The following is a 27,106-nucleotide window of genomic DNA, read 5'->3' as shown; positions in this document are numbered from 1 at the left end:
GCTCGGAGCTGGAGTGAATATGGAAATGGGTCCGAAGGACTATGACAGCCATTGCAACGGAGTATCGACTTCCTTGGACCCGAGCTCCGGATCATGCAACAGACTGCCCAAGCTATCTGCTTCAACTGCTTCTCGGTTCATGCAATTCATGATGAAGATCTGAACTGGAGCACTGGTGTTCTGCCTTACTGGAATGCTGTGCGATAAAGTGAAAAACCTTTTTGGTGGAAGTGAAGGTAGCTTCCGAAAAGCCCGTTTGTCCGCTACGTCTCCGGTCCCTACCTGTATATCTTCTCCTACCGCAGCGTGATCTATACTTGTCAACACAACCACCACAACCAACACTCATCTACCCAAGATGAAGCTTTTTGTACTCCTGTTTGTCTTTCTCCTGGCGCTGGTTGACGCACGAGTCGCTCGGCCCCAGGGCAGCGACCACGATGTCTCGATCGCGGCTGACGACCGCCCACTCTACCTGCCGTATCCCTTCGCCACGGACGACTACTACAACACTTGCAAATGCAGAGGCGAGAACTTCATGAGGGCCATGCACTCGTCTAGCTCAGATGCCGGCAAGCTCTTCAAGCCAACTCGCGACTCTTCTGAGAGTATCTTCACTGACACCGGCAAGTGTACAATCGATTCAATTCGACGTGTACTATATGGCTAATACCATCACAGGCGACTTGTCTATGTGGGCATGGAGCGATTCATCAGTCTCTGCTAGTAGCTACAAGTTCGACAAAGCGTGGGGTGTGGATCACGTCCTTCGTGCTGTAGGTATCTCTGACAAGGCCACGAAGGACGGAGGCAGCATACAAGTCGTCAAGGTCGCTCACGGTGACGCCGACGCCAATGGCGGCGGCTACGGTCCTACTCCCTACAACAGCCAGCCGCAGTACACTGTCGGTGACAAGAGCTACCGCGTGACGGGTAGTGAATACACCTTTGGTTTCGATTCTAGCGGAGGTGAGTTCCACTGTCACAGCACTGGCGACGCATCTAACGACTGGCTCAGTCCTTTTGGCCATGGACCGCAAATCGCCTCAGTTTGCAGGCAGCCAGCGAGTCCCCCCGGTGCAGGGCGATGAGATTCCAGATCTGCACTCGTTCTCCGACGTCGCTTGGTTGAAGTGGAAAGCAGCCACTGGCACTGCACCCTCATCCATGCGCTACTTCATGACGATCGCCATCACGAACCTCGACACGAGGGGCGTTATATCGAAGGTGCTCAGCAAGGCATCATACAGCGAAGTACCAGCCTGGCCCGGCCACGATGTAGACGCCAACACAGAAGAGGGTGCAGCTTTGCTTGGTAAGTGATCGCTTTGAATTCCTCAGCGGATAAGACTTGGGACGTCTGCAAGATCCATACATCTCCAAGCGCCTCCAGATGGTGTCATTGTGATCCAGCTTGATCCGGGATGAGCACTGACAGCCTTCAGGCACGCCTAACGCTCTCGCGTTCAGCTACTTCCTCATCCAACACAAGTCGGCCCTCGGAAACCTCAAGATCTCGAAGATTACGCTGTTCAAGAACAACATGAAATTCCCTGATCCATGCATGCTGCTTCATGTGGAGAAGGTCACGGAAGAAGCCATGGAGAGCGCTCTGCGGGCCCGACTGTAGTCGCGCTCACCCTAGGAACTATGCGACAGGCATATAGCAGCATATTGGATAGAGCCAGAACATCGAGATAGTCCAGTGATAGAGTAGTACCAATCGAGCACAATCGGTCCACCTGCAGTGTGTCGCGTTCTTGTAGATTGCAAGTGAAGGTGAGTAACGTTGCAGGTTTCACCCCACCATGTGCGAGCTCAACCTTGAGATTGCCTCCTCCTTATTACCTCCCTTGCACCTCAACCTCATTCTAGACCACCCAGCATGAAGCTACTCAATGTCTTGATGCTGGTCTTCGCTACATGTAGCGTCCAGTCTCAGCACCTCGGCGCTCGCAGCTCTCGACGCATTCGAAACTTGGACTACTTTGCCAACGTTACGTATGCGCCTGCTGCGCTCACGGAGTCCAACTGCACTACTCCATTCGCGGACGATATTCCGCCTCCAGAGTCTGACAAGCCACCTCCAGACACACCTAAAGAACCGTTCGAGCCGTACCTGCCGCTTTACCCTAGCGCAAGCGACGAGGTGTGGGAGAAGGCCAGGTGCAAGGGCCAAAACTTTGTACGAGCATGCCGTGGCACTGATCCAGAAGCGGGCCAGTTGTTCCGGCCGCCCAGGAACACTGCCGCCTCGGAGTTTGACAGCATTGGTATGGTGTTGAGCCTAGATGACCTCGTGCGCAAGCTAACTCGAGGGCAGACGAAGCAGAGGAGTGGGGTTGGGAGCTCCACCTGAACTATATCAACAACGACTTCAGAGTTTGGGGTGTCGACCAGGTGCTCAGAGATCTTGGGGTGGCAGGTGATGAAATGCATTGCCTGATGTTGGATCACGGGTCTGACCTGGACCGCCACGGAGATGACGGTGTGCCCCTTGACGAGACGTACGAATATGACGGCCGAACGTATCGTAAAACCGGAGGACATTATGGGATGGCCTTTAACGGGCCCAAAGGAGGTTTGTGATGATGCTGGGTTTTCCTCTCTCAAGCTTACATCGTGAGCAGTGATCATTGCAATGGATCGAAAGTCGCCGCAATCTGCTGGAAAAGAACGGACACCTGCCGTGCAAGGCGACGAGCTACCTGCCGTTAAATCATGTTCAGACGTAGCTTGGATGTTGTGGAAAATGTTCGGCGAACACGCAGGAAACATAAAGAACCTGAGATTCTTCCTTTCGTTGTCAATCATCAATGCTGAGACGGACGCTATTCTGTCACGGGCCATTCGAAACATTGTGCCCGAGGCACAGCAATTTCCAGCCTGGGGAGGATACGAATTCGATACTGATACACCCGAAGGACAAGCCATCTTGGGTAAGTTCTGCCTTCGGTCTAACAACATCATAAATCATACTGACCAGCGACTGACGTCAGGCACACCCAATGCCCAAGCATTCAGCTACCTACTTCTGCAACACAAGGCCGACCTCGGCAACTTGTACATCTCCAAGATCCGTGTCTTCCACGACGATAGACAGCGGCCGGGGCCAAACTTGCTCCTTATCGTGGAGCCAGTGCCAGTAAACAGTGAAGTACCCAGGCCGGAAGATCAGCAGACTAAGCCCATCTCTGATTTGTTTTCGACCCACACGCGCCAAAACGATGCCATCAACAGGATCAAAGCCGCTCCTGACCTCGTCAATATCACAGCTGTCGATCCCAAGAGCCTCCCGGCTACCTTGCCTCTTACAGTCCCACCCAAGCCGGGAGCCGGCCAGAAAGGTGGCTTTCTCAACCTTTATGAAAATGCAGAAGACACGGAATGGGAGAAGTCGAGATGCAAAGGCGAAAGATTCCTCCATGCAATGCGCGGCTCCGACAACGAAGCCGGCAAGCTCTTCGAGCCGCCGCGCGACACAGCCGCTGGCGCCTTCGACGAAACACACCTCAGTAGGGCCCTTGCTTGCAGCTATCCTCGCCCGGAGCACTGACTTGTCGCAGAGGACCTCGAAACTTGGGGATGGGAGCTAAGACCAACGCAAGGCAACAACGTGCGCCAGTGGGGCATCGATCACGTCCTCCGGGACATGGGCGCGTCAGACAAAGTCGAGGACGAAGGAGGCGACATCCGGCTGGTCTCTTTCGCACACGGTCTCTCAAAACCGGATGAGAATGGCGAGTGGATCCCAATCGACAAGCAAAGCTACCAGGTTGGCCAGAAGCAGTACCGCCACACCGGCGCACACTATGCTTTTGGGCTGGACGAAGTGAGCGGCGGTGCGTGAACATCCGGGGCGTGGCTGCCGAATCCGCCCCTTGCTGACAGGTGCCATAGTCATTATTGCAATCGACCGGCTCTCTCCGCAGGAAGCCGGGAAGCGACGGACGCCCGCCGTCGACGGCGCAGACGCTCTGCCGCTGATCCGCGCCTTCTCCGACATGGCGTGGATATCGTGGCAGAAGCTCGCAACCGTGGCCGCCAGCGACGTGAAAAACATCCACTACTTCCTGTCAGTGTCGATCACGAACAAGCACACGCGGCGCGTCCTCTCGCGCGCAGTCCGCGAGGTTCTGCCAGGCGCCTGGGGCTTCCCCGAGTGGGGCGGCTTTGAATTCGACACGGCGACTGCGCAAGGGCAGGCGATTCTCGGTCAGTGCGGTGGCGGGTGTTGAGCACAGCGGACTGACGCGGGCCAGGTACTCCGAATGCGCAGGCGTTCAGCTATTTCCTGCTCCAGCACAAGAAGGAACTTGGGAACCTGTACATCTCGAAGATCCGGGTGTTCCGTGATCAAAGGCAGCTGTCATCGCAGGCCAACTTGCTTATGGTTGTCGAGCCGGTGCCCGCAGGTGGGGAGAAGGCACCGACGGAATCGTCTCAAGCGCGGGGTGAGGGTATGACTGCATTGACGAGCCGTAACCTTCGCCGCTGGTGGACGCGAGCAAAGCTGTAGTTTGCAGCTCACCAGCACTGGTGCTAAAGCTAGTCTGCTGCTACACTCGGAGCTGTCGAGTCCGCTTCCTGCTCAGCTGGAAGGAGCATGTCATATCTTGGACACAAAGTGGACGTGATGTGATGCACACTTTAACATTAAAAGATGAATACTTCCTCTTCCAAACGCGAATAACAAACCACGGCGTGACAGTGTTTCTGAACCATTTTGCCAACAAATCAATCGGATAGCGGAGCAGAGGGCTACAAAACCTTTTCCATGTCCATAGTAGGCGGCCATCGCTTCATGCTGACCTCAACCCTCGGTCCTCCGGCACCTATACCAGCTCGGCCTTGAGCCCGGAAACAGCGATTCCCTCGACCTATCAGTCGGCCCCTGGTAATCCGGGACCTTGACATTACCCAAGCAATCCTCCGTAAACCTCATCGACATCAGCAAACACTCAACGGATGGAGAGACGACATACGTGTAGAAGCGGCAGATGCACCCTCCGTAGAGCGCGTAGGCAAAGGCATCCTGCCAGCCGCCGAGCGTCTCGTTGAAGAAGAAGGCCGAGCAGGAGTCATACGCGAAGACGCCGGCGACGACGCTGACGTTCCAGTGCGGCCGTACGTACCCGCAGTTGTACGGATCTGCGGGTATTTGGGGGTAGTCGACGGGCGCGGATTGCGTCAAGGGGGCTGCAGAAAGCAGGGCAGCAAGGAGGGACGACAGGAACATTGTGCGAGTCTTGCGGGGATGTTACGTAGGCGCAATGAGTGGGGAATCGATGAAGTGTCTCCTTGTTGGGCAAGGCAGGGCCGATTTATAGACAGGCACGTTGTTATGAGGGCTTGAGGCTTTGCGCTTCTGTACCCGATGGCTATTTCGATCAATACTTGCGGTGTGCAATGCAACAGTCGCCATGGCCACTCAATTTGCGCTCACGCATGCTGGAGGTGGTGACGGGCGACCGGGCTGTCAAGACGCATGCTGCCGATGGCAAGGTGGCTGTTTGTATCCTGTGCAAATCCTGATGAGAGTTTCGAGGGTGCTACGAGAATAGGGTCTTGTCATGATGGCGCATACACGGTCCTACCATGTCGAGCCAGAGTGGCGACAGGGCCAGAGATGGTATGATGCATGAATTGACGCATCTCGCACGCGCCCGACGATATCAAGCATTGCGGCTAGCTGTCTAGCCTGATGCTACTGGAGCATCGAAATACATTCGTGGCAGACGGGAAATGGGAGCCGCTTCAAAGCTTCGGCAGTGTTGTGGCAATGATTGCGGCAGGGCCGAAATGGATACAAACACGTTGGCCACGGCGAAAGGCGGTGAAGATGTACCAATCTAGTGTATCTGTAGTTGTGTGAGGCCACAATAGCGGGATTCTCGAGAGCAGTAACACGGAACTATAAGCACAGCTGTGCACTCTGCACGGCAAGGTCGAGGTGTCGAGTGATGCAACGGGTCGCGGAGGACAGAGGTATGTGACACGTGTGTGTACAAGTGGCAAGAGGCTGATCCCGTGCGTGTGGTGAGAGGCTCACGCGGACTCGAGTGTTACAAACGACACAGCGTGCATTGGGAGGTGAAGACAAGGACGAGCTGGGGAACGGTGGAGGTGGTCAGGGCCTTGGCAAAGTGGGGCGCGGAGTTACGGAGTTAAGGACCAAGCGCTGGAAATTTCCAGCGCCGAACTCGACAACGGCGCAGAAGCACGACGGCCTCTGCAAGCAGAACAGCACTGCCGACGCGCACACGCCGTACGCCCCCACACACACGCACACACACGTACAGACACGCCCGCACACGTCTACACGCCCGTACACGCACATCACTCGCCATGATCCGCAGACAGGCCCGCGAGCGGCGCGACTACCTCTACCGGCGGGCGCTCACGCTGCGCGATGCCGAGCTCGCCAGCAAACGCGCGGCGCTCAAGGCGTCGCTGGCTTCAGGCAAGCCGCTGTCCAAAGAGGTGGCCGACGACGAGACGCTGCGCGCCGACTTCAAGTACGACGAGAGCCGCGCCGACCGCACGGTCGAGGAGGAGCTCGGGCTCGACGACGAGTACGCGCAGCTGTCGGGCGTCGTGGACCCGCGCATCCTGGTGACGACGTCGCGCGACCCGTCGTCGCGGCTGGGCACCTTTGCAAAGGAGATGCGGCTGCTGCTGCCGACGAGCGTGCGCCTCAACCGCGGTAACCTGATCCTCAGCAACCTGGTCGACAGCGCCAAGAGCAGCGGGCTCAGCGACATTGTGCTGCTGCACGAGCACCGCGGCACGCCCACCGCCCTGACCGTCAGCCACTTCCCCCACGGCCCCACGGCCAGCTTCAGTCTGCACAACGTCGTGCTGCGCGCCGACATTCCCAACAGCGCCCGCGGCACCGTGTCCGAGTCGTATCCGCACCTGATCTTCGAGGGCTTCCAGTCGAAGCTGGGCAAGCGCGTCGAGCAGGTCCTCAAGCACCTGTTCCCGCCGCGCGAGCCCACGGCCAAGATTGGCAACCGCGTCGTCACGTACGTCTTGCCCCCCGCCGCCCAGCGCCCTGCTAACTGATCCGCCCAGATTCAAGAACATCGAGGACACAATAGAGGTGCGCCACCACGTCTTCGTCAAGACCGGCTACCAGTCCGTCGAGCTGGCCGAGGTCGGGCCGCGCATGAGCATGCGCCTGTTCGAAATCCGCGCAGGTACCCTGGACAACAAGGAGGGCGACGTCGAGTGGCATCTGAACCAGTACACGCGGACGGGGCGCAAGAAGGATTATTTGTAGGACAAGTGCTGTGTGGAAGAGTGGCAGAACGACGATTTGCAGAAGACTTAGAAACTATTGCTCTGTACAAGACTACCGCGCGTGGTCTTATGATTGTGGATATACCCAATGAAACTTTTCCTGAACGCCTGCTATGCTCCTGACTGCCAGCCCCTTGCGTTTGTCCGCGACTTCTACACGCCTGTCGTCATGCTCTCAACATCTGTCGTCATCTTCTCGACATCTGCCCTCGTCTTCTCGACGTCGCCCTCATCTTCTTAACATCACCCTCATCTTCTCACCGTCTGCCCTCATCCTCTTGACCCCTTCAGAATGCCCCGCCGCGCCTTGCCCTTGCCCTTCTCCTGCCTCGTCTCCTCCTCCTCACTCAGCAGACTGCCCTCTAGCCGCAGGCCCTTCCCCTTTGACTTCCCGTCCGTTCTCCCGTCAAAGTCAACCAGCCGCACGCTCACGTCTCCCGAAACATCGCCGTCCTCGCTGACCCACACGCCCTCATCCGTGCCCTGTGGCTGGAACGTCCAGCTCGACGGCAGCTGTGTCGCGAGCACCGAGACGGGGAAGACGTTAAGAAAGGAGAGCGTGATGTGCGTCTTGCTCTGGTGCGTGATGCGCGCGGTGATGTGGTGGCCGCGCTGAGGGCGCCAGATCAGAAACGTTGCCGACGCCCACAGGAACGGGCTGGCGTACTCGTCGACGTGGCGCAGCAGCACGTGTGCGTCGCCGGCATCGTCGGACGGCGAGGATGAGAGCGCAACGTCCTCGTATGCGAGAATGACGCCGCGCGCTGGTGGGAAGTACGAGAGCAGCAGCGGCGAAAAGACGGACGCGCAGAGGGCGGGGAGCGGTGTTGCGAGCGCTGCGGCGGGGAGAGAGACAAACTGCGAGTAGCGCTCAGTGAAGAGGTTGTCGTCGCGAATTGGCGCCATGGTGACGGTTGGCGAGCGCAATCCGTCATAAGAAAAAGTTGTTGGAGGTCGAGGTATATGTGGGGCTGTGGGGCCCAGTTGAGGCGAGGCCGAACACTCTACACCCGGACACGCTCGATCAGCTCTACTGTGTGCACCCGGACAAACTCAGATGTCTCTGCATCCGTACAGAACTCGATCATGACGTTTCACGAAGTCGTCCCGTTCGATGGTGCCCCCAAAAAATTCTCGAGAAGCTGCACAACGCCCATAGCTTTCTCAGTCGTGTTTAAAATCTGCCTGCGGCTAATAGACGCCCCCAAGACAATGCCGATCCTCTCACTTGCACCTGCAGGAAAGCTGCTAGTGCACCGTTACCACAGACACTACGTGCGAGGGGCACTGTGTGGACTCATGGACTTGCTTCCGCACCAAAACCTCCGACTTAAGATGAGCATCATACGGCTAAATGGCTAAATTGCCACGAGCCTTCCATACACCTCCCTCTTCCGCTCCCTGTAGCCACGAATTGAACGAGGCTTGGCTTTAGCTGGGGTAAATTCCCCATGGGGTTTCCGAGGCTCACGTCCTGGCTCGACAATAGCATTCCCCAGCATCGCCTACCCTTAGGTCGGCGCCGTGATACCATCTCACTAATATACAATGGTTATCTTCAATCCTATGGTATTGCTTCCCCTCAGGAACAGGGCCAACGGAGCATCCCTAACCGCCGGAGGGATTGCCCGGATGCCATGATTCCAGATCGGTACCAAGGAGTGATCCCCGCGTGCGCTTCCACCCGCGGTCCCAAGCCGGCCACTGTTCGAGTAAGCGTGCCTGGTGGTTTGATGAAGTAATGATGCCGGTTAAACGTGTCCGCCAACCCGGTTGATGAGTCCGCATGCAGATGTCGCCCGCAGAATCGTCGTATATATATATTCCCTCGAGCTTCGCTGAAACAGTACTTGTCGCACAGCAAGCATTCGCGCCAATCATTCACCATGCACTTCTCCAGCATTGTCGCATCTCTGGCACTGACCACATCGGTCTTGGCTGTACCGTTCGTTTGCCAAGTCCCGTGAGCGACCTCGGTCCCTGCTAACATCGAACAAGGACCAACTCGAAGCCTAAGGAAACCAGTCTATACAAGGCATTCCGTGACCGAGGCCGCGACTTCATCGGCACAGCTCTGACCATCCGCAATGAGCCTGCTGAGCCCAAGATTATTGATCAAGACTTTAACTCAGTCACTCCGGAGAATGCCATGAAATGGGAGTCTACTGAGCCATCTCGGAACAACTTCACGTTCGCTGGCGGCGATGCGGTCGTTGCTTTCGCGAAGCAGTACGACCAGCAAATCCACTGCCACACCCTGGTCTGGCACAGCCAATTGCCCACGTGGGTCTCTGGCGGCGGCTTCGACAACAAGACGCTGATCTCTATCATGGAGAACCACATCAAGAACGTCGCCGGTCGCTGGAAAGGTGCATGCACTCGCTGGGACGTTGTCAACGAGGCCTTGAACGAGGACGGCACCTACAGGAAAAGCGTGTTCCTCGACACCATCGGCGAGGCGTACATACCCATTGCGTTCCGCCTCGCGGCCAAGTACGCCAAGGGCTCGAAGCTGTACTACAACGACTACAATCTTGAGTACAACGGCGCCAAGACAGAGGGTGCTAAGAGGATCGTTAAGCTTGTCAAGTCCTACGGCGTGAAGATTGACGGTACGCAGATTAAGATTGAAAGGTTCAGGCAGCTACTAACACGCAACAGGTGTCGGTTACCAGGCCCACCTTGCCAGCGAGCCCACGGCAACAGCTCCCGGCGCTGTTCCCGACCAAGCCACCCTTGAGGCAGCTCTGAAGGCGACATCTAACGAGGGCGTCGACGTAGTCTATACTGAGATCGACGTGCGCATGAATACTCCCGCCACACCTGAGAAGCTGGCGGTCCAGGCGGCGGCGTTCGAGCGCATCGCAAAGTCCTGCATTGCCGTGAAGCGCTGTGTCGGCATGACCGTGTGGGGTATCTCAGACAAGTACTCGTGGATTCCGGGCGTCTTCGCTACAGAGGGCGCGGCGCTTCTGTGGGACGACAACTATCAGAAGAAGCCTGCCTACGACGGGTTCCTGGCGGGTATCAAGAAAGGCAAGAAGAATTAGATTAGTGGATTTGTAGAGTCAGCACAATCAACGCACTTTTTTTAAGAACAGAGCGGTGCGTCAGGCAAGATGTCTCATATGAAGTAGTAACAGTCATCGCGTAGTCCTTCAATACATGACGTTCCCACTGCAGAGCCTCATGCCGCCCTTGTAAGCTGGTAAGGCTGACATACGCCAGGCTGCGCTGCTGACCGCGGTGGCGCAGCACAGCCAAGCCGGCACCACGCCGGCACACCCCCACAACTAGAGACATGTACACTACACAGTGCAATCCAACTTGCCGAGCGCCTTGCGCCGCACGCCTGTTGGCGCAGCCAGTTGCCTATCTAGGGACCGGGTCAGCGCAACAATAAATCTGCGGTAAGCGGGCGCCTACTCGGCCCCCACCCCAGCGCAGGCGGATCTGCGGGACCACGGTGCGCCGCAATGCGGCTGGCTGGCGAGGTATATATATAATGACTCGTCGTTCTGTTGTTGCGTTTGCAACTCGATATTTCGCATTCATCAACATCGCCTGCGTCACAGTCACACGCGTGTAGGCAACTTGGCTCAGGTAAACACCTAATAAGAGGAGAATTTGACGAGCAATCCATATCCAGGCGTCTCCAAGATACGCCTCGACATGGACTCTAGCACGCGAGATCCGCAGGCGCCGCTGCGGCTGCTATCGCTGGATGGAGGGGGAGTACGAGGACTGTCCTCGCTGATGGTGCTGCGAGACTTGATGCAGAATATTGCGCTGGAAGAAAAGCGGCTTGGACGGCGGCCGCATGGCGATCACGAACCGTTGAGGCCCTGTGACTACTTCGATCTGTAGGTTGTATCCTTTTCCCGCGCCTGTGTTTAGCGTACTCACTTATCCCAGCATCGGTGGCACATCAACGGGTGGCATTATTGCAATACTGCTGTCCCGATTGCGACTCAACTGTGAGCAGTGCATAGACATCTATCTCAAGCTCGCGCAGCAGATCTTCGAGCATGACCGTTCGTTCACAGCCTTCGGGATGAAAGTGCCGACAGGGGCGACGCGGTTCTCTGGGGTAGTTCTCGCCAATGCAATCAAGTCGGCGCTGAAAGAGCTTGGATTTGCCGAGAACGAGCTGATGTGGGACGAGGCGCTGTTCGAGGAAATCGACACCTCGGCCGACCAGAGACATAACAGCATCTGGGGCGACGTGGTGACCCAAAGCCCCGTCGCAACCACAAAGACGTCGACATCCGAGGACAGCACATTTCCCCCAAAGTCACTGCCGCCGCGGACAGACACTTGGAAACTCCACCCGCGTCAGTCGGTACATCGCAAGCCAAACGCAGCGGGGTGTCGAGGCTTCGTGCTCACGTCGCTCAAGAACGCCCTGGGCTTACCGCGGATACTCTCCACATTCGATCCCAACGACCGCACAACGCGCATCTGGGAGGCGCTGCGGGCGACTTCCGCCGCACCGACGTTTTTCGAGGAAATGCAGTTCGGGACGCCCAAGGTGACGTATCTCGACGGTGGGGTGGGGTTCAACAACCCCTGCGCGGAAGTCGACTACGCTGCCAAAGCCCTGTGGGAGAACCGATCGATCGGTGTGATTGTGTCCGTGGGGACAGGGCTGCAGAGTCTCTCGAGCGTCAAGAAGATGGCGTCGTGGCTCCCGTTTGGGCTCGGCACGGATATCTCGCTCGCCACGGCGCTGGCTGGGATGGCGACCTCGACCGCGCGAGTCGATAACGAGATGCGCCGCATGTACAACCACAGCGACACCAAGTACTACCGCTTCGACGTCGATCGCGGGCTCGCCAACATCAGCCTGGAGCAGTGGATGAAGGAAGACGAAATGGCCTCGCTGACCGAGCAGTACATGCAAGACGGCGAGCAGCAGCGACGCGCCCACGAGTTCGGCGAAATCATGGCAAAGCTGTCCGCGCTGCCCCCGAAATTCGAGATCCCCGCCACGCACTTCAAATTCGGTGGCGAAGACGACGCCTTCGAACTGGTCAAAGTCGACTTCAAGACGGGTCGCCTTCTCGGCGCCACCCCGCAAGACGACTCCAAGACCCTGTCGCAGCTGCGCACCGCCTCGCCCTCAGGCGAAGCCGGCATCGCCGTCGACGCGACCGGCGGCCTGCGCAGCGTGTACCCCGTAGCCGCAGACCTGGACCGCGACGGGTCGCGCGACGAAGCCGCGGTGTACCAGTGCGTCAAAGCGGGCAACATCTGCGTGCGCAGCATCAAGACGGGGATTCCCCCAGGCCGGTACAAGGTGCAGTTCATCGTCGCGTTCCACGAGGCCGTGCACACGGCGCCGCACGATCTCGTGCTCAGCGTCGGGCGGCCGTTTGATGCGACCACATTTCAGAGCCGCTTTGTGGACGTCAAGATCACCCCGGATGTGGCAGTGGTGCTGCTGCATCCTGATGCTGTCCGTGTGCGGGTTGGAAAGAGGCGGTATGAGGAGAGTGTTGGGAAAGGATGGGTCGAGATAGAGGGCGATGTTGACGTGAAAGTGGGGCTTGATGGTGCACTGGGCTTCATCGTGAGCAAGCGGTATGAGGAAGGGGTTGTTGTCGACGGATGGAGTTTTGGTGGCATGCGGCTTGAGCCTATCTTTGGTGGCCAGTCGTTGGATTTGGCATGAACTTGGGTGCATTCAGAGACGGTAGATTAGATTTTTATGTAATACACTCCTGCTAATACAAGTGTTCGCCATCTTTTGCAGCGGGTCTCAGGAGGTGCGCACGCGGTAAGTGTCGCCTGGCACCTAATCATTCATCCACAAAAACACACATCATCGCCTCCGTGTACGTGAATATCAACTGCCCCAGAAGCGCAAAAAATTATACCTGGAGAATCTGCGTAACACAGACGATGTTGATGAGGACGAGACTCGAACTCGCGCCACTTTCGTGACCAGGAAGCTGATTGCTCAGCAGATGCTAAGGAGAAAGACCTTAACCTGGCGCCATAACCAACTCGGCCACCTCACCCGTTTCCAGTTGTATGACTTGATGACTAAGATTTCATTCATGTGGTTTATATACTGTGCAGATGCGAGGATGAGAATGCCGCAGCAGAGGCTCAAAGTCGCCTGTGCGTGAGTGGAGACGGGTAAAATTTGCCCCGTAGCGGAAGTGGTATCCATCCAAGTACCATGTATTATCGAAGCAGTAGCACGGCTTTTGAATGCCACACCAACATTTCCATATCAAAGAGCGTGGGATACGAAGTGGGGCGTGTACACTGATGCAAGTCCGTGCAGACTATCCGACACGTTGCGTGCAAAGCGATCGACAACACATGTGTCAAACGCCAAAAGCCCTACATCATGAGCATGGCTACAACGACAAAGCTGAAGAGTGTAGTGGTAAAGGTTCCTCTGCTGGCCAGAACCCCAGCGCCGCCTTCAAACTCTGGCAGATGGTGACTGCCATTTCCAGGCACTGTCTGGTTGCTTCCGCCACGGCATCTGGCAATAACGTCTGGGAACAGCTGCGTTGAATTGGCATCGACAAAAATCCAGTTGCATATCTCAGCAGTGCCGTTGGCGATGGCTTCCTGCTGCCACTCGTAGCAGGAGTCTGGGGCGTATGTGTAACAGTATGTCAAATCCTGTGGGGTAGCCTGCAGCTGTACGTTGGGATCATCGCGACCTGTGCTGGTGTAGTTACCGGCTGTTGACACGGTGCCCGTAGCTATGTCCAAGTTGAACAAGGCGCGAGTGAAGACTTTGTATGCCGTCTCTGGCTGGTATGCAGGAATGGCGTGACCAGCTTGGTACGTCCTTATGTAGCTGAGGTTCCCATGCTGGCGAACTAGACCTCCGACATACGAGTCGTTGGTCTGGATCTCGGCATACTGCGCGGCCGCGTATCCATCGGAACCTGTCCAATTGATTGCCTTTGCCACAGCATCCCCACTTGCCCACTAGGGGAGAGTCAGCTAAAACGTGTATCTCTACGACGGGATCACTTACTGGGCATGCGAAATCCAGATCTCCGTGTACAAGGGAGACTTTGATACCGTTGTCCAGCAGAAAGGCGAGATCGTCAAGCCACGAATCTCTGGGGTAATCACCAATGTCACGGTATGCTGCTGAAGCCTGCGGCGAGTTGCCCGTCCAGTTCAGGGGCACCCCCAGTTCTTGCAACACCCACTCCTGATTCAAGAAGCCCTCGTGAAACGGAGGTGGGAATGGCGGTGGTGACTGAGTCGAGATATCGTAATAATCGAGGCCAGAATTTTGGGTGTAGGGGCTGACTATATTCGCACGACAGAAAGTTTCCGCAGCCTCGCACAGATCGTTGACAGTCGCATTGATACCCAGGTTCTCCGGATCAGACTCAGCTGCTGCCTCGCGGCATGTGGTGATGCGTTCGAGACATTCTGGCACGGACTCGACCATCGCATTGTAGACGGTCTCGTTCACTGCTTCGATGCCATAACCATTGTCGCGGAACGCCTGCTGTGGATAGTACGGGTACTGGACATAGCGGTCAACGCATCCGGAGATCATGAGCAAAGTGTCGAGATGTAGGATGAACTGTTCACCTTCGCCGCCACTCCATGTGCCGTTCTCGATCCGCTGGTTCTGCTCCTCCCAGAATGTAAACATGGTAGGTCCGTAGCGCCCTCCATAAGACTGTGCAGCGAGGCTAAGACGTGTGTCGTTCGGAAGCAGGTGCGGGAACTCTTGGAACCAGGCTTGAGCGAAGTGCCATGCAGCGATGGCACCGTTCACGCTACCAAAGGCTGTATTGTTAGGGTTGCGGCTGGGAAAAGTGCCAGTCAGGAAGGTGCTGTTTTGTTCTGGCACTGGATCTGTTGCATTCAGCAGCGCAACCTCACCCGTCAACAGATTTCGTGTCACATTCTGGAGTGTGTCGTACGAGAAGCCCACCTGCACGGGCTGGTCGAGATATAACATGTTGGCTGTTCTTTTAGTATATTTCTAGATCGCTTCGACACAGACACATACCCTCATTGTTCCAGCTCCATTCAGAGAGGCGAGTGGAATTTGAATCCGAGTTTGCATAGCAGGGGCCATTCTCCTCGAGGATGCCATACATCGAGGAGGATCCAGGACCTTGTTCTGATTAGAAATGTAGAGGCTTGCCGGTGAAGATTGCCTTGCCTCCGTTAAGCCAGATGACCGTTGGTGCGTTTGCAGGGTCGTTGCGCGCTTCAAAGAACCAGAAGAACTGATTACGTTATTAGAGTAGGCAGATCTAATCAAATATGACCGACTTGCCGTGTTGATTGGATAGTCCTGGCCTTGTCCAAGGTCTGCAGTGCCGGGTGGAAGATGAACATGGCCAGAGTACGAGCGTACTCCCGGGGTAGTTTCGCACAGGTCGTTCTTGTTTGCTCAGCCTGGCTCACGAAACTTCAAAGACAACATGCCTACCTCCTTGTATGAGATGGTCACGCCATCACCAAAGCGAGATTCCAAAACCTTTACGCCCACAGGTTCGGCAGGGAACTGCGCGGCGGCAGAGGCCACCAGCGCAAGCACGGCGAGGGCCTTTGAAGCAACCATGATGAAGTGGAGTGAAATGAAACCATGCTTCTGGCAATACACTGTTCTTAAGCTCTGACATGCCCGCGGTTATGGGACGCCTGCCGTCCTGGTATGGTTGGCAATGCTGGGCAGCATGCTAGGTGTCGTCTTAGAGCGGTGTCTACAAGACCAATACGGAAGGTCAACAAGAGGGCCAAGTCGAGCTTGAAGGTACCTAGGTATAGATAGCCACTGTGTTGCATCTTCAAGCGGGGTAAACAGTTGCGCAAGAACAGGTTTATTGGCTAAGAGGTCTGAGTTCATGGGCAACGTAGCGGCGTAACGCAGCAGGTAGGTGACGGGGTGGGGGACGGACGCCCCACATGCTTAGCTCGGTCGGGGCGACGCGTAGAGCGCGCTGTTTACGGTGCATCATCGACCACCCGCGGAACATGAGCAGAGCCAGCATCGAGCAGGCTCTAACCGGGCTGGTCCCAACACTCAACGGGCCGCTTCCTCTCGAACTGGTGGACATTGCGCTGTCTCTTCTGGCCCGCTCGCGCAGCGTTGCCAATTCGCTGAAGCCGGACGAGGAGATTGCACGACCATACGCATGCGCGCAGTTGGCCTGTGAACGGTGGGGTCTTGTAATCTGCTGCTGGATGGCGTGCAACGGCTAACAAGTCTGTGTAGACTGAAGAGTCGCCTCAATCTGCCCTCGGTAGCGTCCCGCCCACCATGTCCGCCGCGGGTTTACAAAAAGCTGTACAGCTACCTCGCCAGCGCCCTGCCCGACTCGTCGACCCCTCGTGAGCCTCAAACACCGCGAAAAAACCTGCCATCCGCGTCAGATTCTGCAAAGAATACACCCAAAACGCCTCTGAGCGCCAGGAAGACACCCCGGACCATCCAGAAGACGGATAGCGGCGCGGGAGAACCGCCAGCATGGGTTATGCCCTGCATTCGGGTGCTCGTGAAGAAGTTCTCGTTTCCCCTTGCAGCCCCTCACGTATATACCGGCATTGAATCTGTTCTGCCACTGATGGCGCGCATGACCACGGCGGCTGCGGGAACGCCCAGCAAGCGCCCACGGCGAGCTGCGAGTGCATCACAGGCACCAATTGCAGCTGTCACGGAGACTAAGCTATTTGCGCTAGTCGTTGTTGTAGTTCTGTACGTCCTGGCTAGAATGACGACCCAGAACGTTACGCCGGAGCAGTACAACGAGCGCCGGAACACGGCCATCAGCACTATTTTGGAGCTACCCGAGGCAAAAGATGTTGCATACAATAGCCTGTCGCCTGAGATTGATATGCTGATGACTGTGGCACAGCAGGAAGGCTGGCTGCAAATGGAATGGCTCTTGAACGTTTCGCCTCCAGGAGATGCTGACGACATGGAAGGCATTGAGACGGTGAATGCAAACACTTCGCGATCATCAACCGGCACAGTTTTGGGCCTTAAAAACAGTGGTAGTGATTCCATTGGCTTTGGGACCATGTTACAAGATTGCAATGACTACTTGGGCGAGCGTCAGATGCAAGAGTTCAAGACATGGGAGGCTGACGTCATGGCTCGTTACAACGCAAAGGAGGCAGCAGGGGAGTAGAACGTTATGAATTCCTATCGAAACCCATCCACGTATAGGGACCCTGATTGACCATGCTACTTGCCTAGGCCTTGGCCGTCGTGGGCTGCTTGAAGTACTTGCTAGGAACGAAAGGCATCTTGGTCACCACAGCCTTCCTATTCTTACCTCGCACGACTACTTGAACTTCGGTCCCGGCCTTGTGCAGGCCGTCCTTGATATAGCCCATGGATATGTTCTTCTTCAGCGTGGGCGAGGGGCAACCAGAGGTGATGACGCCGATCTTCTCGCCGGACTCGCTGACAATCTCAGCGCCTTCACGTGCCGGTGAGCCCTCGACAATGAGGCCAATACGACGTCGCGACACGCCGCCGCCCTCAGACTTCTTCTTCAGTTGCTGCAGGATGACAGAGTCTCCGTGGAAGCCGCCCTTTGCGCGGCGATCTTTTCCAATGATCCAGGACAGCGCGGCTTCGACAGGAGTCGTAGTGTCGTCCAAATCATGGCCGTAGAGGCACATGCCGGCCTCGAGACGGAGCGTGTCGCGCGCACCGAGGCCGGCAAAGCGCAGCTCGTCCTTTGCGTTGTCGAGGAGGAACTGGGTGACTGCCTCGGTGGCGGAGGAGGGAATGCTGATCTCAAAGCCATCCTCTCCAGTGTAGCCTGCGCGGCTTACGAGCACCTCGACATCTGTGCCCTTGATGGTTGCCGGGATGCACTGGCCGAAGTACAATGCCTTCAAGGTCAGGCGAGACTCGTCTGCAAGCACGCGGGAAAGGATATCGGCGGAAAGGGGACCTTGGAGAGCAACCAAGCCCTGGCCGTCGAGGATGTTCCACTCGACTGCCTGGTCAGGGTTCTGCTTCTGCCACGACTCGAGCTGTTCAGCCAAGTAGGCTTTGTCCTTCTCGCGGCAGCCGGCATTGGTGACGACGTAGAACCTGTCTGGCAGGCGCGCAATGACGGTATCGTCGACGATGCCGCCGGTCTCGGGGTGTAGCAAGGTCGAGAGGGTCGACTGGTTCGGAGGCAGCGTGGAGATGGAGGAGGGAGTGATGCTCTCGAGGAACGCTTCGGCGCCAGGGCCTGAGAAGTGGTGCTGGACCCTACACAGGCGTTAGAACAATCTCTGATAAGTCGGTATTGTCACGCGCTTACATGTGTCCCACGTCGAAGAGACTGGCTTTCTCGCGGGTCCACTTGTGCGACTCGATGATGCTCAGGTCGCTGTACTGCACCGGCATCTCGTAGCCGCCAAAGGGCACGAACTTGGCTCCGTGCTTGCTGTGAAGCTCATACAGGCCCGTTCGCGCCGGCTTCTCTACAGCGGCGGCGGACGAGGCGCAGCGAACGGACTGCTGCAGCTGGCGGGTTGCCATCGCTGGGCCAGCTGCAATGCGCGCCGCGTGCTGGAGCCTCTGCGCATTTGCAAGCCCAAATAAACGTATCCCAAAGGCATTGGCGGCCGGCCGCAGCTGTGCAACGATTCTGCTTGAGGCCATTTTCGAGGGTTGCAGGAGGAATGCCCCCAGAGCTTCCCCGACGGCCAGTCTTGTGCGGCAATCCACGGGCTCTGCGCGGGCTGCGATAGATGTGGGGCGCACGCACGTCCTAGCGCCCGCAACTGCCAACCTGGTGTACCTGGAGCTGGAAGCTGCTTCCATTTTCGGCAGCAACACCCACTCAGGCAGCCACGACCAACACTCTGCGCGATACCGCCCACGACGCCCCGGCCACCACCATGTCGAAGGGCACAAAGTACCTGCTGGTGTCGTTGCCGACGTCCATCTCGCCGAGCAACCACGCCGACGAGGCCCTGACAGCCCTGCGCTCGACTGTCACCAATGACGTCGGCTCGACCTCCCCGTTCGCGATCCCCGAATTCAAGATCGGCACTCTGGATGCGCTGGTGCAGCAGGCCGACGACCTTGCAAAGCTCGAGCATGCCTGCCACGGCGTCGTTGGCAAGGTGGGGGACAGCCTGCGCACCATCCTGGACGGCGACGAAGACAAGGTGCAGCAGCAGAAGACGATCAACGACAAGCCCGTGGAGCAGTACCTGCGCACGTTCCAGTGGAACAAGGTCAAGTATCGCGCAGACAAGCCCATTGCAGACCTGATCGATCTGCTGCAGAAAGAGATCCAGGGCATCGACAACGACGTCAAGGCCAAGTTCAGCCAATACAACCAGACCAAGTCGGCCCTCGCCGCTGCAGAGCGCAAGAAGACCGGAAACCTGGCCACCAAGTCGCTCGTCTCGGTCGTCAATCCCAACTCGCTGATCCGCGACTCGGATTACCTCGACACCCACCTCATTGCCGTGCCCAACGTGGCTGTGAAGGACTTTTACAAGTCGTACGAAGAACTCACCCCCATGGTCGTCCCCCGCTCTGCCAACCAGCTCGCCAAAGACGACGAGTTCACATTGTTCGCCGTCACCACCTTCAAGAAAAACTCGACCGAGTTTGTGCACAAGTGTAGAGAAAAGCGATGGACGCCTAGAGACTACAAGTACAAGGAGGGCGGGAAGGAGGAAGAAGCAAAAGAGGCAGACCAGCTCACCCGAGACGCACAGAAGCAGTGGGGCGAGGCTTTGAGACTGGGGAGGACAGGATACAGCGAGAGCGCCATGATCTGGATCCACGTGCTTGCGTTACGCGTCTTTGTTGAGACGGTATTGCGGTATGGTCTGCCGCTGGACTTTGTCTGCGGTCTCATCCAGGTATGCACAGGCCGTGAACACAGCCTCCGAGCACGCGATGCTAACTACTTCAGACGGACGCGAAATCAGCCAAGAAGGCAAAGAGCAATCTCGACGCAAACTACTCGTACCTGGGCGGCAACGCTTTCGGGCGCGACAACAAGGGTCGCGTCAAGAAGGACGACTCAGCCTTGACAGCTGAGATGCAGTCGTCCGGACACGCTGGTGATCAAGAGTACACCGCATACGTTTACTACGAGTTCGAGGTCGTATAGACAGGGAGATTTGAAACAACAGCATCATCAGTGCATGTATAGAAGACAAGCGAGCAATGCCACCCATTTCCAGAGCAAGGCTGCGACCTATTGATTGCAAAGTGTGCAGAGTGTGGCTGCTGTGGGTGATGACGGACCGGCGCTAAGATAAGATAAGAGCTGCCTTGGCACGTGCGCTAACGTTTAAACTTTGGCAGACGCGCTAATCTTCCGCTCCGCAAAAAGGTTCTCTCGCTTTCAAACGAGCTTTGCAGACAGACGCCACGATGCCGTCTACACATAACGCCGAGAAGCCATGGGATACTGACGATATCGACAAGTGGAAGGTGCGCGCAACAAACAGATTCTTCGATATTCCCTTCTAACTCATCACCTAGATCGAGCCCTTCAAACCCGAAGACAACACCGCCGGCCCCTTCACCGAGGAGTCGAGTTTCTCCACCCTCTTTCCCAAGTACCGCGAACAATACCTTAAGGGCTCTTGGAAATTTATCGAGTCGGCTCTGAAGAAACATGGCATCACTGCTACGCTCAATTTGGTCGAGGGCTCAATGACGGTTGCAACAACCCGCAAGACGTATGACCCGGCCGCAATCCTAAGCGCGCGCGACCTTATCAAGCTGCTTGCGCGTAGCGTACCTGCCCCGCAGGCGGTCAAGATCCTCGAAGACGACGTGGCTATGGATATCATCAAAATCAGGAATCTGGTCGGCAACAAGGACCGCTTCGTCAAGAGGCGGCAGCGCATCTTGGGACCGAACGGCTCTACGCTGAAAGCGCTCGAGCTGCTGACAGAGTGCTATTTGCTTGTGCAAGGCAACACGGTCGCGGCTATGGGCCCCTACAAGGGCCTGAAGACAATACGACGCATTATCGAGGACACCATGCATAACGTCCACCCCATTTACGCCATCAAAGAGCTCATGATCAAGAAGGAGCTTGCGAAAGATCCGGAATTAGTGAATGAGAGCTGGGACCGCTTCCTGCCCAACTTCAAGAAGCGTTCGCTTAGCAAGCGTAGAGTGCCTCACAAGGTCACCGACAAGAGCAAGAAGACGTACACCCCGTTCCCGCCGGCGCAGGAGAAGAGCAAGGTGGACCTGCAGATCGAAAGTGGAGAGTATTTCTTGGGCAAGCATGCGAAAGAGCGCCAGGCTCGAGAGGATCGCGACGCAAAGATGAAGGAGAAGATGGAGGACAAGCGGAAAGAGAGGCAGGCCGGGTTCGTTGCGCCAGAGGAGGATGGCGAAAAGAAGAAGAAGAAGCGGAAGCGCGAGGAAGGGGAGGACCCGGAGAAGAAAAAGAAGAGGAGTCCGAGAGGAGAGGCAGAGGAAGCATCATAGCGGTCACATCGCTCCATGACCAGAATAATAGTCGAATGTCCAGATGCCCAGTTTGGACACCTCGCGGTCAGAACAGCGCATTAGCGACTCCCCGACGGGATAGTCAGCATTCATCGGTGTTCAGGATAGTCACAAGGTTCAATACCCATTACATTTACTCTACAACTAAGTCGCATCGATTCGTTGAGGTTGTTGAGCAATCGACAGGGTGACGCGCTCGCTTGGCTGGCGTGGCCCTGACGACTCGTGTCTCGGACGGCACTTAGTCCGCGTTCATCACTGCCGATGACGACAACGCTTATCTCGACGTCGTTTGTCCTGCATGACCCTGCATGCTATCATCTGTACGAATACTCAGGATGTTTTCTCAGCCGCATTTTTACATGTTCGTGGTTGCGCTCTTAAACACGTTACACATAACATGTGCATATACTATCTTGGACAGCCAATGCTGGTCAGAGACCACCCTGCAGACGTCCTTTCTTCAGTCGCACATAAACACAACAATTGCCAGGACCATTGAAGTCGCGCAGTCTACCGTTAATGTCGCGCCTACATATTTCCATCTTCCCTGGCCCTGGTCCTACCCGCCGTTGTGCATCTCCCCTCTCTCCAGCATCCAGGCTCCTCTATGCGTCTTTACAAGCACTACCTTTGCATCCGGCCGTGGCATATCAATTGTCACGACACCGGAGCTAGCGGCTCATGTTGCTTCTCTTCCCGCCTTCACCAATCCTTCCCTTCTTAAGACTGATAAAACCAATGAACGCAGCGACAAATGGTTCACATCCAGCATTCCGAACAAAGGCATCGGAACCCTTGCCCTCCACGACCTCGCTCCAGACACCCAGATCCTGCGATACACTCCGGCCTTCGTCGCCTACCTCGAAGCCGACCTCAGCACCCTTGCCCGCGAAGCCCTCTGGCACACAGCTGTCACCCGCCTGCCTCCCACAACCCGCTCATCTTTCCTTAGCCTCATGTATATCTACGGTGATCCTCGTGTGCGTATCCAGGACATCACAAAGGCAAACACCTTTCAGCTCAGCATCGGCGGCACAAATCATCTCGCTATTTTCCCTGAAACAAGCCGGCTGAACCACGACTGCGCCCCCAACGCCCAGTACGTTCTTGACCCACTGATGCTAACGCACACTGTGCACGTCACTCGTCACGTCCCAGAGGGCGCTGAGATCACCATCGCGTACACGAGTCCTCTCGAGAAATCAGCAGTTAGGGCCGAGCGGGTCGCAGAGGGATTCCATTTTGCATGCGGGTGTGCGCGATGTGAGGATGCAGAGCGGTCGGACGCGGTGTTGGCGCGGGCGGCGGAGCTGCAGGCGCAGCTGAATGACTGGAGTGGGAAGTCCGAAGCGACACCGGCGATGGCAGCGGAATTGGTGCGGATGTATGTTGACGAGGGGCTGGAGGGATTTCTGGACGTACCGTTTGGGTTTGCGGCGTTGGCGTGGAATGCGGTGGGGCAGACGGGGGAGGCGAGAGTATGGGCTGCGAAGGCAAAGAGGGCAGTGTTGAGGAAGGATGGGGAGGGGGCCGAGGCGCTGAGGATCTGGGATAGCTTGCTGGCAGATGCGGAAGCGCATTGGAGTTATAAACGGCGGTTGTGAGACTTTACCGAGAGGCGGGTTATCAACCGCAAGTACTGCACCAAGATATATTTGGCCATTTGGCCTCTTTATGGGATCCTATTTTAGCATTCAAACTAGTCTTCTTATGCCCATCCATAAAGGGTTATCAAGGACCAAATTCGCCTCCTTGCACCCCAGGAAGTGTTGCAGCCTGGCTAGAGTTGGACATGACTAAATTTACATAGTGACCAGTACACCTTCGTCAAAGACTTACTGACAGATCAAATCATGATGCTTTTTGGGGCGATTGCTTTCATAGCATTTGCCAGATCGTTCCTGCTGTGTCGAAGAAATCCTGGTTGCTATGAAGTACGTCAATTCGCCATGGACGCTTCGATACCTCCAATTCAATATGATGAGCGAGCTTGATCAGTGTCTGGCCGAACAACGAGCAGCTGCGCCCAATCTGGTTCACGATTAAAGCTTCGATTCGCCGAGCATCAACATTCGGCTCTTCTCGCGCCACCTTTGCAGAACGGATCTTCGCGTTGTTGTGGATGGAAATATGTCCTGATCGATCACCTGCGGACAACGACTCGGAGCGCTTTTGGCTGCACCTGGAACTATCGCCAGTCTTGTTTCATCCGTGTTTTGTATGCAGATCATGACACTGTCGAGGCCATACGGAAATTAGTATGAGCAGTCGTAGGTACGCATAAGACAATTAGGATGTGTACCCGCCACGGAACGACGCCCACTACTACCATACAGCGCACGGGGGTTTTTTAAAAATCGTTATATCAAGATTTTGGTTTTCAACATATGTCTGAGCTATGTTGAGACCCTGTTACAATATGCTGGACATATGTTGAAAACCAAAATCTTGATATAGCGGATTTCAAAAACCCCATGCGCGCGCTATGGTATGATGAAGGGAGTTTTGGGGCGTTGTCGGCACGTCAGACGACCGCCCTTGCTTGAGCCACAGCTAGCATGTCAAATCTGTCGGAAGCCTGGATTTGAACGTCACTCAGCTGTCGTGCTAACAGTATGTCAGAGACAAAAGGGTAATAACATAGCTATCTAGTAACATGAGGGTGAGTTTGGGTGGGGTCCGCAGGCGTCATCAGATTGTGCAGACCCCGGGTTCTCTCAAAACACTGCTACAGGTTGCGTAGAATGCCTACATTCGTACTTGTGTGTACCTTAATTCTCTCTATTTTGATAAAAAAGCTCTTCCTCGCTAGAGGACGAGCGCGATGTATGTTGATCTACTCTACTTGACCGTACATATTACGCAGATTCTAGTTAACGAGGCGAGTTATTGGTTGCACTGGCATACGGCGAGACCCGCTTAATCTCTTTAGTACGGCAAAGCGGCAAAGCGGCGAATCTTACTGTAATATAATAGGGTAAGCGTGCGTAAATAAGCTTTACGGCGTCCTACACCAAGTAATGTTGTTGTGCACCTTCCTAATGGAGTCTTTCGATACACAGCCTTGCACGGCTAAGCCAATTTTGGTCTTATGTGCCCAAGAATTCGAAGAGGGCTGATGACCCACATAAAGACGCTTCAGCCCTTGAGCTTGTAAGACTTGCACCTCGTTGTCACACCTAACGTTGTATCATGCAAAGGCACCACTGCAACGATCCTAATCGACATACGACTGGCATACTTCTCATTGGCGCATTTACTGTTCACTGTCTACGACTACTATACGGGCAGTCATGAGGTGCAGTGTCTTTATATTCTTCGCGGCACTCGCACAGTCCGCGCTCGGACAACGCGGCTTTGGCGACCCCCGTGAGACTACAGATTGCATAGCGTGGTTTGAAGTCCAGGACGAAACTGAACAGACGTGCGAATGGACACTGCGAAAGTACGCCCTTGACCCTGAGCGCTTCTCTGCCTGGAACCCTTCCGTCGGCCTGGACTGCAAGCCTTGGTACCGAGGGAGATACTGCATCATGACCAACAATTATCTCGCCGACAGCGTCAACACTACCACGTTGTACCGAAGTGATCCGCTTGAAGGCACTTTCACCGTTGCCTTCCCAGCCCTTACCACCAACAAAGACGGCTGGGAGATCCCAGTGACGCGTAGCGACGCTCCCGCAAGGACTTACAGCACGCGGGCTCCTATTCCATCACCCTCTACCTGGACAGACAAAGGCTGTTTCATCGACGATAAGAGCTCGCTCAAAATCCGTCAGAATGAATCAGCCTGGATTCTGGATTTCCTCACGTTCCCCGGCCTCGGCGGCCGGCCTGACGAGACGTTGGACACGTGCAAACAGCAATGCTGGGAGATCAAATTCCCCATTGCCGGCGTCAAGGAAGGAAATCTCTGCTTTTGCGGGGATAGAAATAATGGTACCCTGGCGGAGGATCAAGGCGAATGCAACACGCCTTGTGCCGGAGATGCAAGCGTAATGTGCGGTGGCACTAATCGCACGAGCGTCTGGGAGGCGGAGGACTACGTGCAGAGTACGGCTGCTGTGAGCACGACAGTGGGATCGGGGTTCGGCGATAGACCAGCGTCTCAGACGAGTGGAAGTGGAGCAGCAGGAACGGCAACATCTGGAGCACGAAGACGCGCAGTAATGTTTTGGCAAATTTGACGCGCAGGACTGACTGAAACAATTTATTTTTAGCATATATAGGACTATAGTAGAGCTGCTTAAAGCTATATTATGTTGAGCTTGTCAATCTTAGACAGTAGGTTATCTCAATACTATAGAGTAGTAGTGTGGGGATAGAGAATCTAGTCTTTCTACCCCTGACAGGGCTCCGCACTATTATTGTATATAGAATCTAATTCTCCCCTTTGCCCTACACACACGCATCCTATAACTATCTAGCTAATTAGGGTGTGTAAGTACCTAATCTGTAACTATAATAGTATATTATACTAATATAGAGGGTAGTTAGCGCCTATTAATAAGCACCTGTATTAGTTTTAACGCTCTAGAGACTGCATTTAATCTAGCCTAGACTAGCAAATAGGTTTAGGGTACCTAGCGTGGCCCAAAGAAGAGAGAAAAAGGGAAAGAGAGTAAAGAAGAAGGAAGTAAGAAGAGAAGGGAGAGGTAGAGGAGAGAGCGAGAGTAGTAGGAAGAAGGGGGAAGAAAGTAGGAAGATAGAGAGAGAAAGTGAGAAGAGAAGGTAAAGGTATAAAAGGGGGGAGAGAGTAGAGTAAAAGTGCAAAGTAAGAGTATAAGAAGAGAAAGAGCGCGTAAGAAGAGAAAGAAGAGAAGAAGTATATTTTACGAGGAGAGAGTATAAGAAGAGGGGTAGAGAGAAGGGTATAGAAGAGGAATAGAAGAGGGGAGTAGAGTAAAAGTATAAAGTAAGAGTATATGAAGAGAGAGAGAGTGCGTAAAAAAGAAAGAAGAGAAAAAGTATATTTAAGGGGGGGGAAGTATAGAGAGGAGAGTAGAGAGAGTAGAGGGGGGGGGGGGGGGGGGGGTAGCAGGGTAGAGAGAGAGGAGAGAGAGCAGAAAGAGAGAGAGAGCAGAAAGAGAGAGAGAGGAGAGAGAGAGAGAGAGGAGAGGAGAAGAAGAGAGGAGAGAGAGAGGAGAGAGAGAGAGAAGAGAGAGAGAGAGAATAGAGAGAAAGAAGAGACTGTAGCTTCCTCGAGGACGGCTTTTAAATGAGTGTGGTATGGGGCTTTCTCCCAATATTCTGAAAACTTTAATAGAAAACTTAACAGTCGATATGCTATCCTAAATCTAAAAATGAAAACAAACATGTTACTCTAGACACTGTGGT

The 27,106-nt window shown here is 55.4% G+C and overlaps 14 protein-coding genes and 1 non-coding gene across 15 annotated transcripts; 10 read left to right on the top strand and 5 right to left on the bottom strand.

The window, feature by feature from the left end:
- The first annotated feature begins 470 nt into the window (after positions 1–470).
- Positions 471–1,473, top strand: C7974DRAFT_402688 (uncharacterized protein). Its single transcript, XM_046142744.1, has 2 exons — positions 471–1,315; positions 1,446–1,473. Exon 1 carries the CDS (start codon positions 567–569, stop codon positions 1,089–1,091), a length of 525 nt encoding a protein of 174 aa, XP_045992452.1. The 5' UTR covers positions 471–566; the 3' UTR covers positions 1,092–1,315; positions 1,446–1,473.
- Positions 1,474–2,407: 934 nt separating this feature from the next.
- C7974DRAFT_366646 (uncharacterized protein) lies at positions 2,408–4,519 on the top strand (the record flags this gene model as incomplete). The annotated part of the gene is made up of 3 exons (XM_046139854.1): positions 2,408–2,581; positions 2,631–2,939; positions 4,263–4,519. Exons 1-3 carry the CDS (start codon positions 2,434–2,436, stop codon positions 4,517–4,519), a joined length of 714 nt encoding a protein of 237 aa, XP_045992451.1. The 5' UTR covers positions 2,408–2,433.
- A 294-nt stretch (positions 4,520–4,813) lies between these two features.
- Positions 4,814–5,239, bottom strand: C7974DRAFT_320494 (uncharacterized protein; the record flags this gene model as incomplete). Its single annotated transcript, XM_046138755.1, has 2 exons — positions 4,814–4,940; positions 4,986–5,239. 2 exons carry the CDS (start codon positions 5,237–5,239, stop codon positions 4,814–4,816), a joined length of 381 nt encoding a protein of 126 aa, XP_045992450.1.
- Positions 5,240–6,348: 1,109 nt separating this feature from the next.
- C7974DRAFT_319763 (anticodon-binding protein) lies at positions 6,349–7,285 on the top strand (the record flags this gene model as incomplete). Its single annotated transcript, XM_046138725.1, has 2 exons — positions 6,349–7,028; positions 7,078–7,285. The coding sequence occupies 2 exons, from the start codon at positions 6,349–6,351 to the stop codon at positions 7,283–7,285; spliced, it is 888 nt and encodes a 295-aa protein (XP_045992449.1).
- Positions 7,286–7,575: 290 nt separating this feature from the next.
- Positions 7,576–8,211, bottom strand: C7974DRAFT_379751 (uncharacterized protein; the record flags this gene model as incomplete). Its single annotated transcript, XM_046140476.1, has 1 exon — positions 7,576–8,211. One exon carries the CDS (start codon positions 8,209–8,211, stop codon positions 7,576–7,578), a length of 636 nt encoding a protein of 211 aa, XP_045992448.1.
- Positions 8,212–9,191: 980 nt separating this feature from the next.
- Positions 9,192–10,355, top strand: C7974DRAFT_320179 (endo-1,4-beta-xylanase-like protein; the record flags this gene model as incomplete). Its single annotated transcript, XM_046138742.1, has 3 exons — positions 9,192–9,254; positions 9,317–9,917; positions 9,967–10,355. The coding sequence occupies 3 exons, from the start codon at positions 9,192–9,194 to the stop codon at positions 10,353–10,355; spliced, it is 1,053 nt and encodes a 350-aa protein (XP_045992447.1).
- A 252-nt stretch (positions 10,356–10,607) lies between these two features.
- C7974DRAFT_343442 (acyl transferase/acyl hydrolase/lysophospholipase) lies at positions 10,608–13,074 on the top strand. The gene is made up of 2 exons (XM_046139312.1): positions 10,608–11,168; positions 11,221–13,074. Exons 1-2 carry the CDS (start codon positions 10,978–10,980, stop codon positions 12,977–12,979), a joined length of 1,950 nt encoding a protein of 649 aa, XP_045992446.1. The 5' UTR covers positions 10,608–10,977; the 3' UTR covers positions 12,980–13,074.
- Positions 13,075–13,213: 139 nt separating this feature from the next.
- On the bottom strand, positions 13,214–13,328 carry C7974DRAFT_t106. Its single transcript has one exon. It is a non-coding gene; the product is annotated as a tRNA-Leu (tRNA).
- On the bottom strand, positions 13,307–16,279 carry C7974DRAFT_402676 (carboxypeptidase-like protein S1). Its single transcript, XM_046142743.1, has 6 exons — positions 15,746–16,279; positions 15,590–15,697; positions 15,473–15,539; positions 15,317–15,424; positions 14,315–15,270; positions 13,307–14,265 (listed from the first exon to the last, which is right to left on the bottom strand). Exons 1-6 carry the CDS (start codon positions 15,875–15,877, stop codon positions 13,660–13,662), a joined length of 1,977 nt encoding a protein of 658 aa, XP_045992445.1. The 5' UTR covers positions 15,878–16,279; the 3' UTR covers positions 13,307–13,659.
- Positions 16,280–16,290: 11 nt separating this feature from the next.
- Positions 16,291–17,447, top strand: C7974DRAFT_417025 (origin recognition complex, subunit 6; the record flags this gene model as incomplete). Its single annotated transcript, XM_046144034.1, has 2 exons — positions 16,291–16,475; positions 16,532–17,447. The coding sequence occupies 2 exons, from the start codon at positions 16,291–16,293 to the stop codon at positions 17,445–17,447; spliced, it is 1,101 nt and encodes a 366-aa protein (XP_045992444.1).
- A 32-nt stretch (positions 17,448–17,479) lies between these two features.
- Positions 17,480–18,976, bottom strand: C7974DRAFT_54402 (uncharacterized protein). The gene is made up of 2 exons (XM_046146825.1): positions 18,585–18,976; positions 17,480–18,532 (listed from the first exon to the last, which is right to left on the bottom strand). The coding sequence occupies exons 1-2, from the start codon at positions 18,926–18,928 to the stop codon at positions 17,512–17,514; spliced, it is 1,365 nt and encodes a 454-aa protein (XP_045992443.1). The 5' UTR covers positions 18,929–18,976; the 3' UTR covers positions 17,480–17,511.
- A 66-nt stretch (positions 18,977–19,042) lies between these two features.
- On the top strand, positions 19,043–20,487 carry C7974DRAFT_402673 (uncharacterized protein). Its single transcript, XM_046142742.1, has 2 exons — positions 19,043–20,148; positions 20,202–20,487. The coding sequence occupies exons 1-2, from the start codon at positions 19,168–19,170 to the stop codon at positions 20,400–20,402; spliced, it is 1,182 nt and encodes a 393-aa protein (XP_045992442.1). The 5' UTR covers positions 19,043–19,167; the 3' UTR covers positions 20,403–20,487.
- Positions 20,488–20,535: 48 nt separating this feature from the next.
- On the top strand, positions 20,536–21,911 carry C7974DRAFT_54378 (putative rRNA assembly protein Mis3). Its single transcript, XM_046146824.1, has 2 exons — positions 20,536–20,728; positions 20,780–21,911. The coding sequence occupies exons 1-2, from the start codon at positions 20,669–20,671 to the stop codon at positions 21,743–21,745; spliced, it is 1,026 nt and encodes a 341-aa protein (XP_045992441.1). The 5' UTR covers positions 20,536–20,668; the 3' UTR covers positions 21,746–21,911.
- Positions 21,912–22,166: 255 nt separating this feature from the next.
- Positions 22,167–23,373, top strand: C7974DRAFT_379744 (uncharacterized protein; the record flags this gene model as incomplete). Its single annotated transcript, XM_046140475.1, has 2 exons — positions 22,167–22,199; positions 22,369–23,373. 2 exons carry the CDS (start codon positions 22,167–22,169, stop codon positions 23,371–23,373), a joined length of 1,038 nt encoding a protein of 345 aa, XP_045992440.1.
- Positions 23,374–24,943: 1,570 nt separating this feature from the next.
- Positions 24,944–26,778, top strand: C7974DRAFT_475267 (uncharacterized protein). The gene is made up of 3 exons (XM_046146640.1): positions 24,944–25,833; positions 26,205–26,209; positions 26,342–26,778. The coding sequence occupies exons 1-3, from the start codon at positions 25,063–25,065 to the stop codon at positions 26,502–26,504; spliced, it is 939 nt and encodes a 312-aa protein (XP_045992439.1). The 5' UTR covers positions 24,944–25,062; the 3' UTR covers positions 26,505–26,778.
- Positions 26,779–27,106: the final 328 nt, after the last annotated feature.

This window comes from Boeremia exigua, assembly GCF_020726555.1.
Source record: "Boeremia exigua strain MPI-SDFR-AT-0100 chromosome Unknown C7974scaffold_12, whole genome shotgun sequence".
NCBI classification, from domain to species: domain Eukaryota; kingdom Fungi; phylum Ascomycota; class Dothideomycetes; order Pleosporales; family Didymellaceae; genus Boeremia; species Boeremia exigua.
The sequence above is the reverse complement of the archived record's forward strand: the minus strand, read 5'-3'. Positions and strand labels throughout refer to the sequence as shown.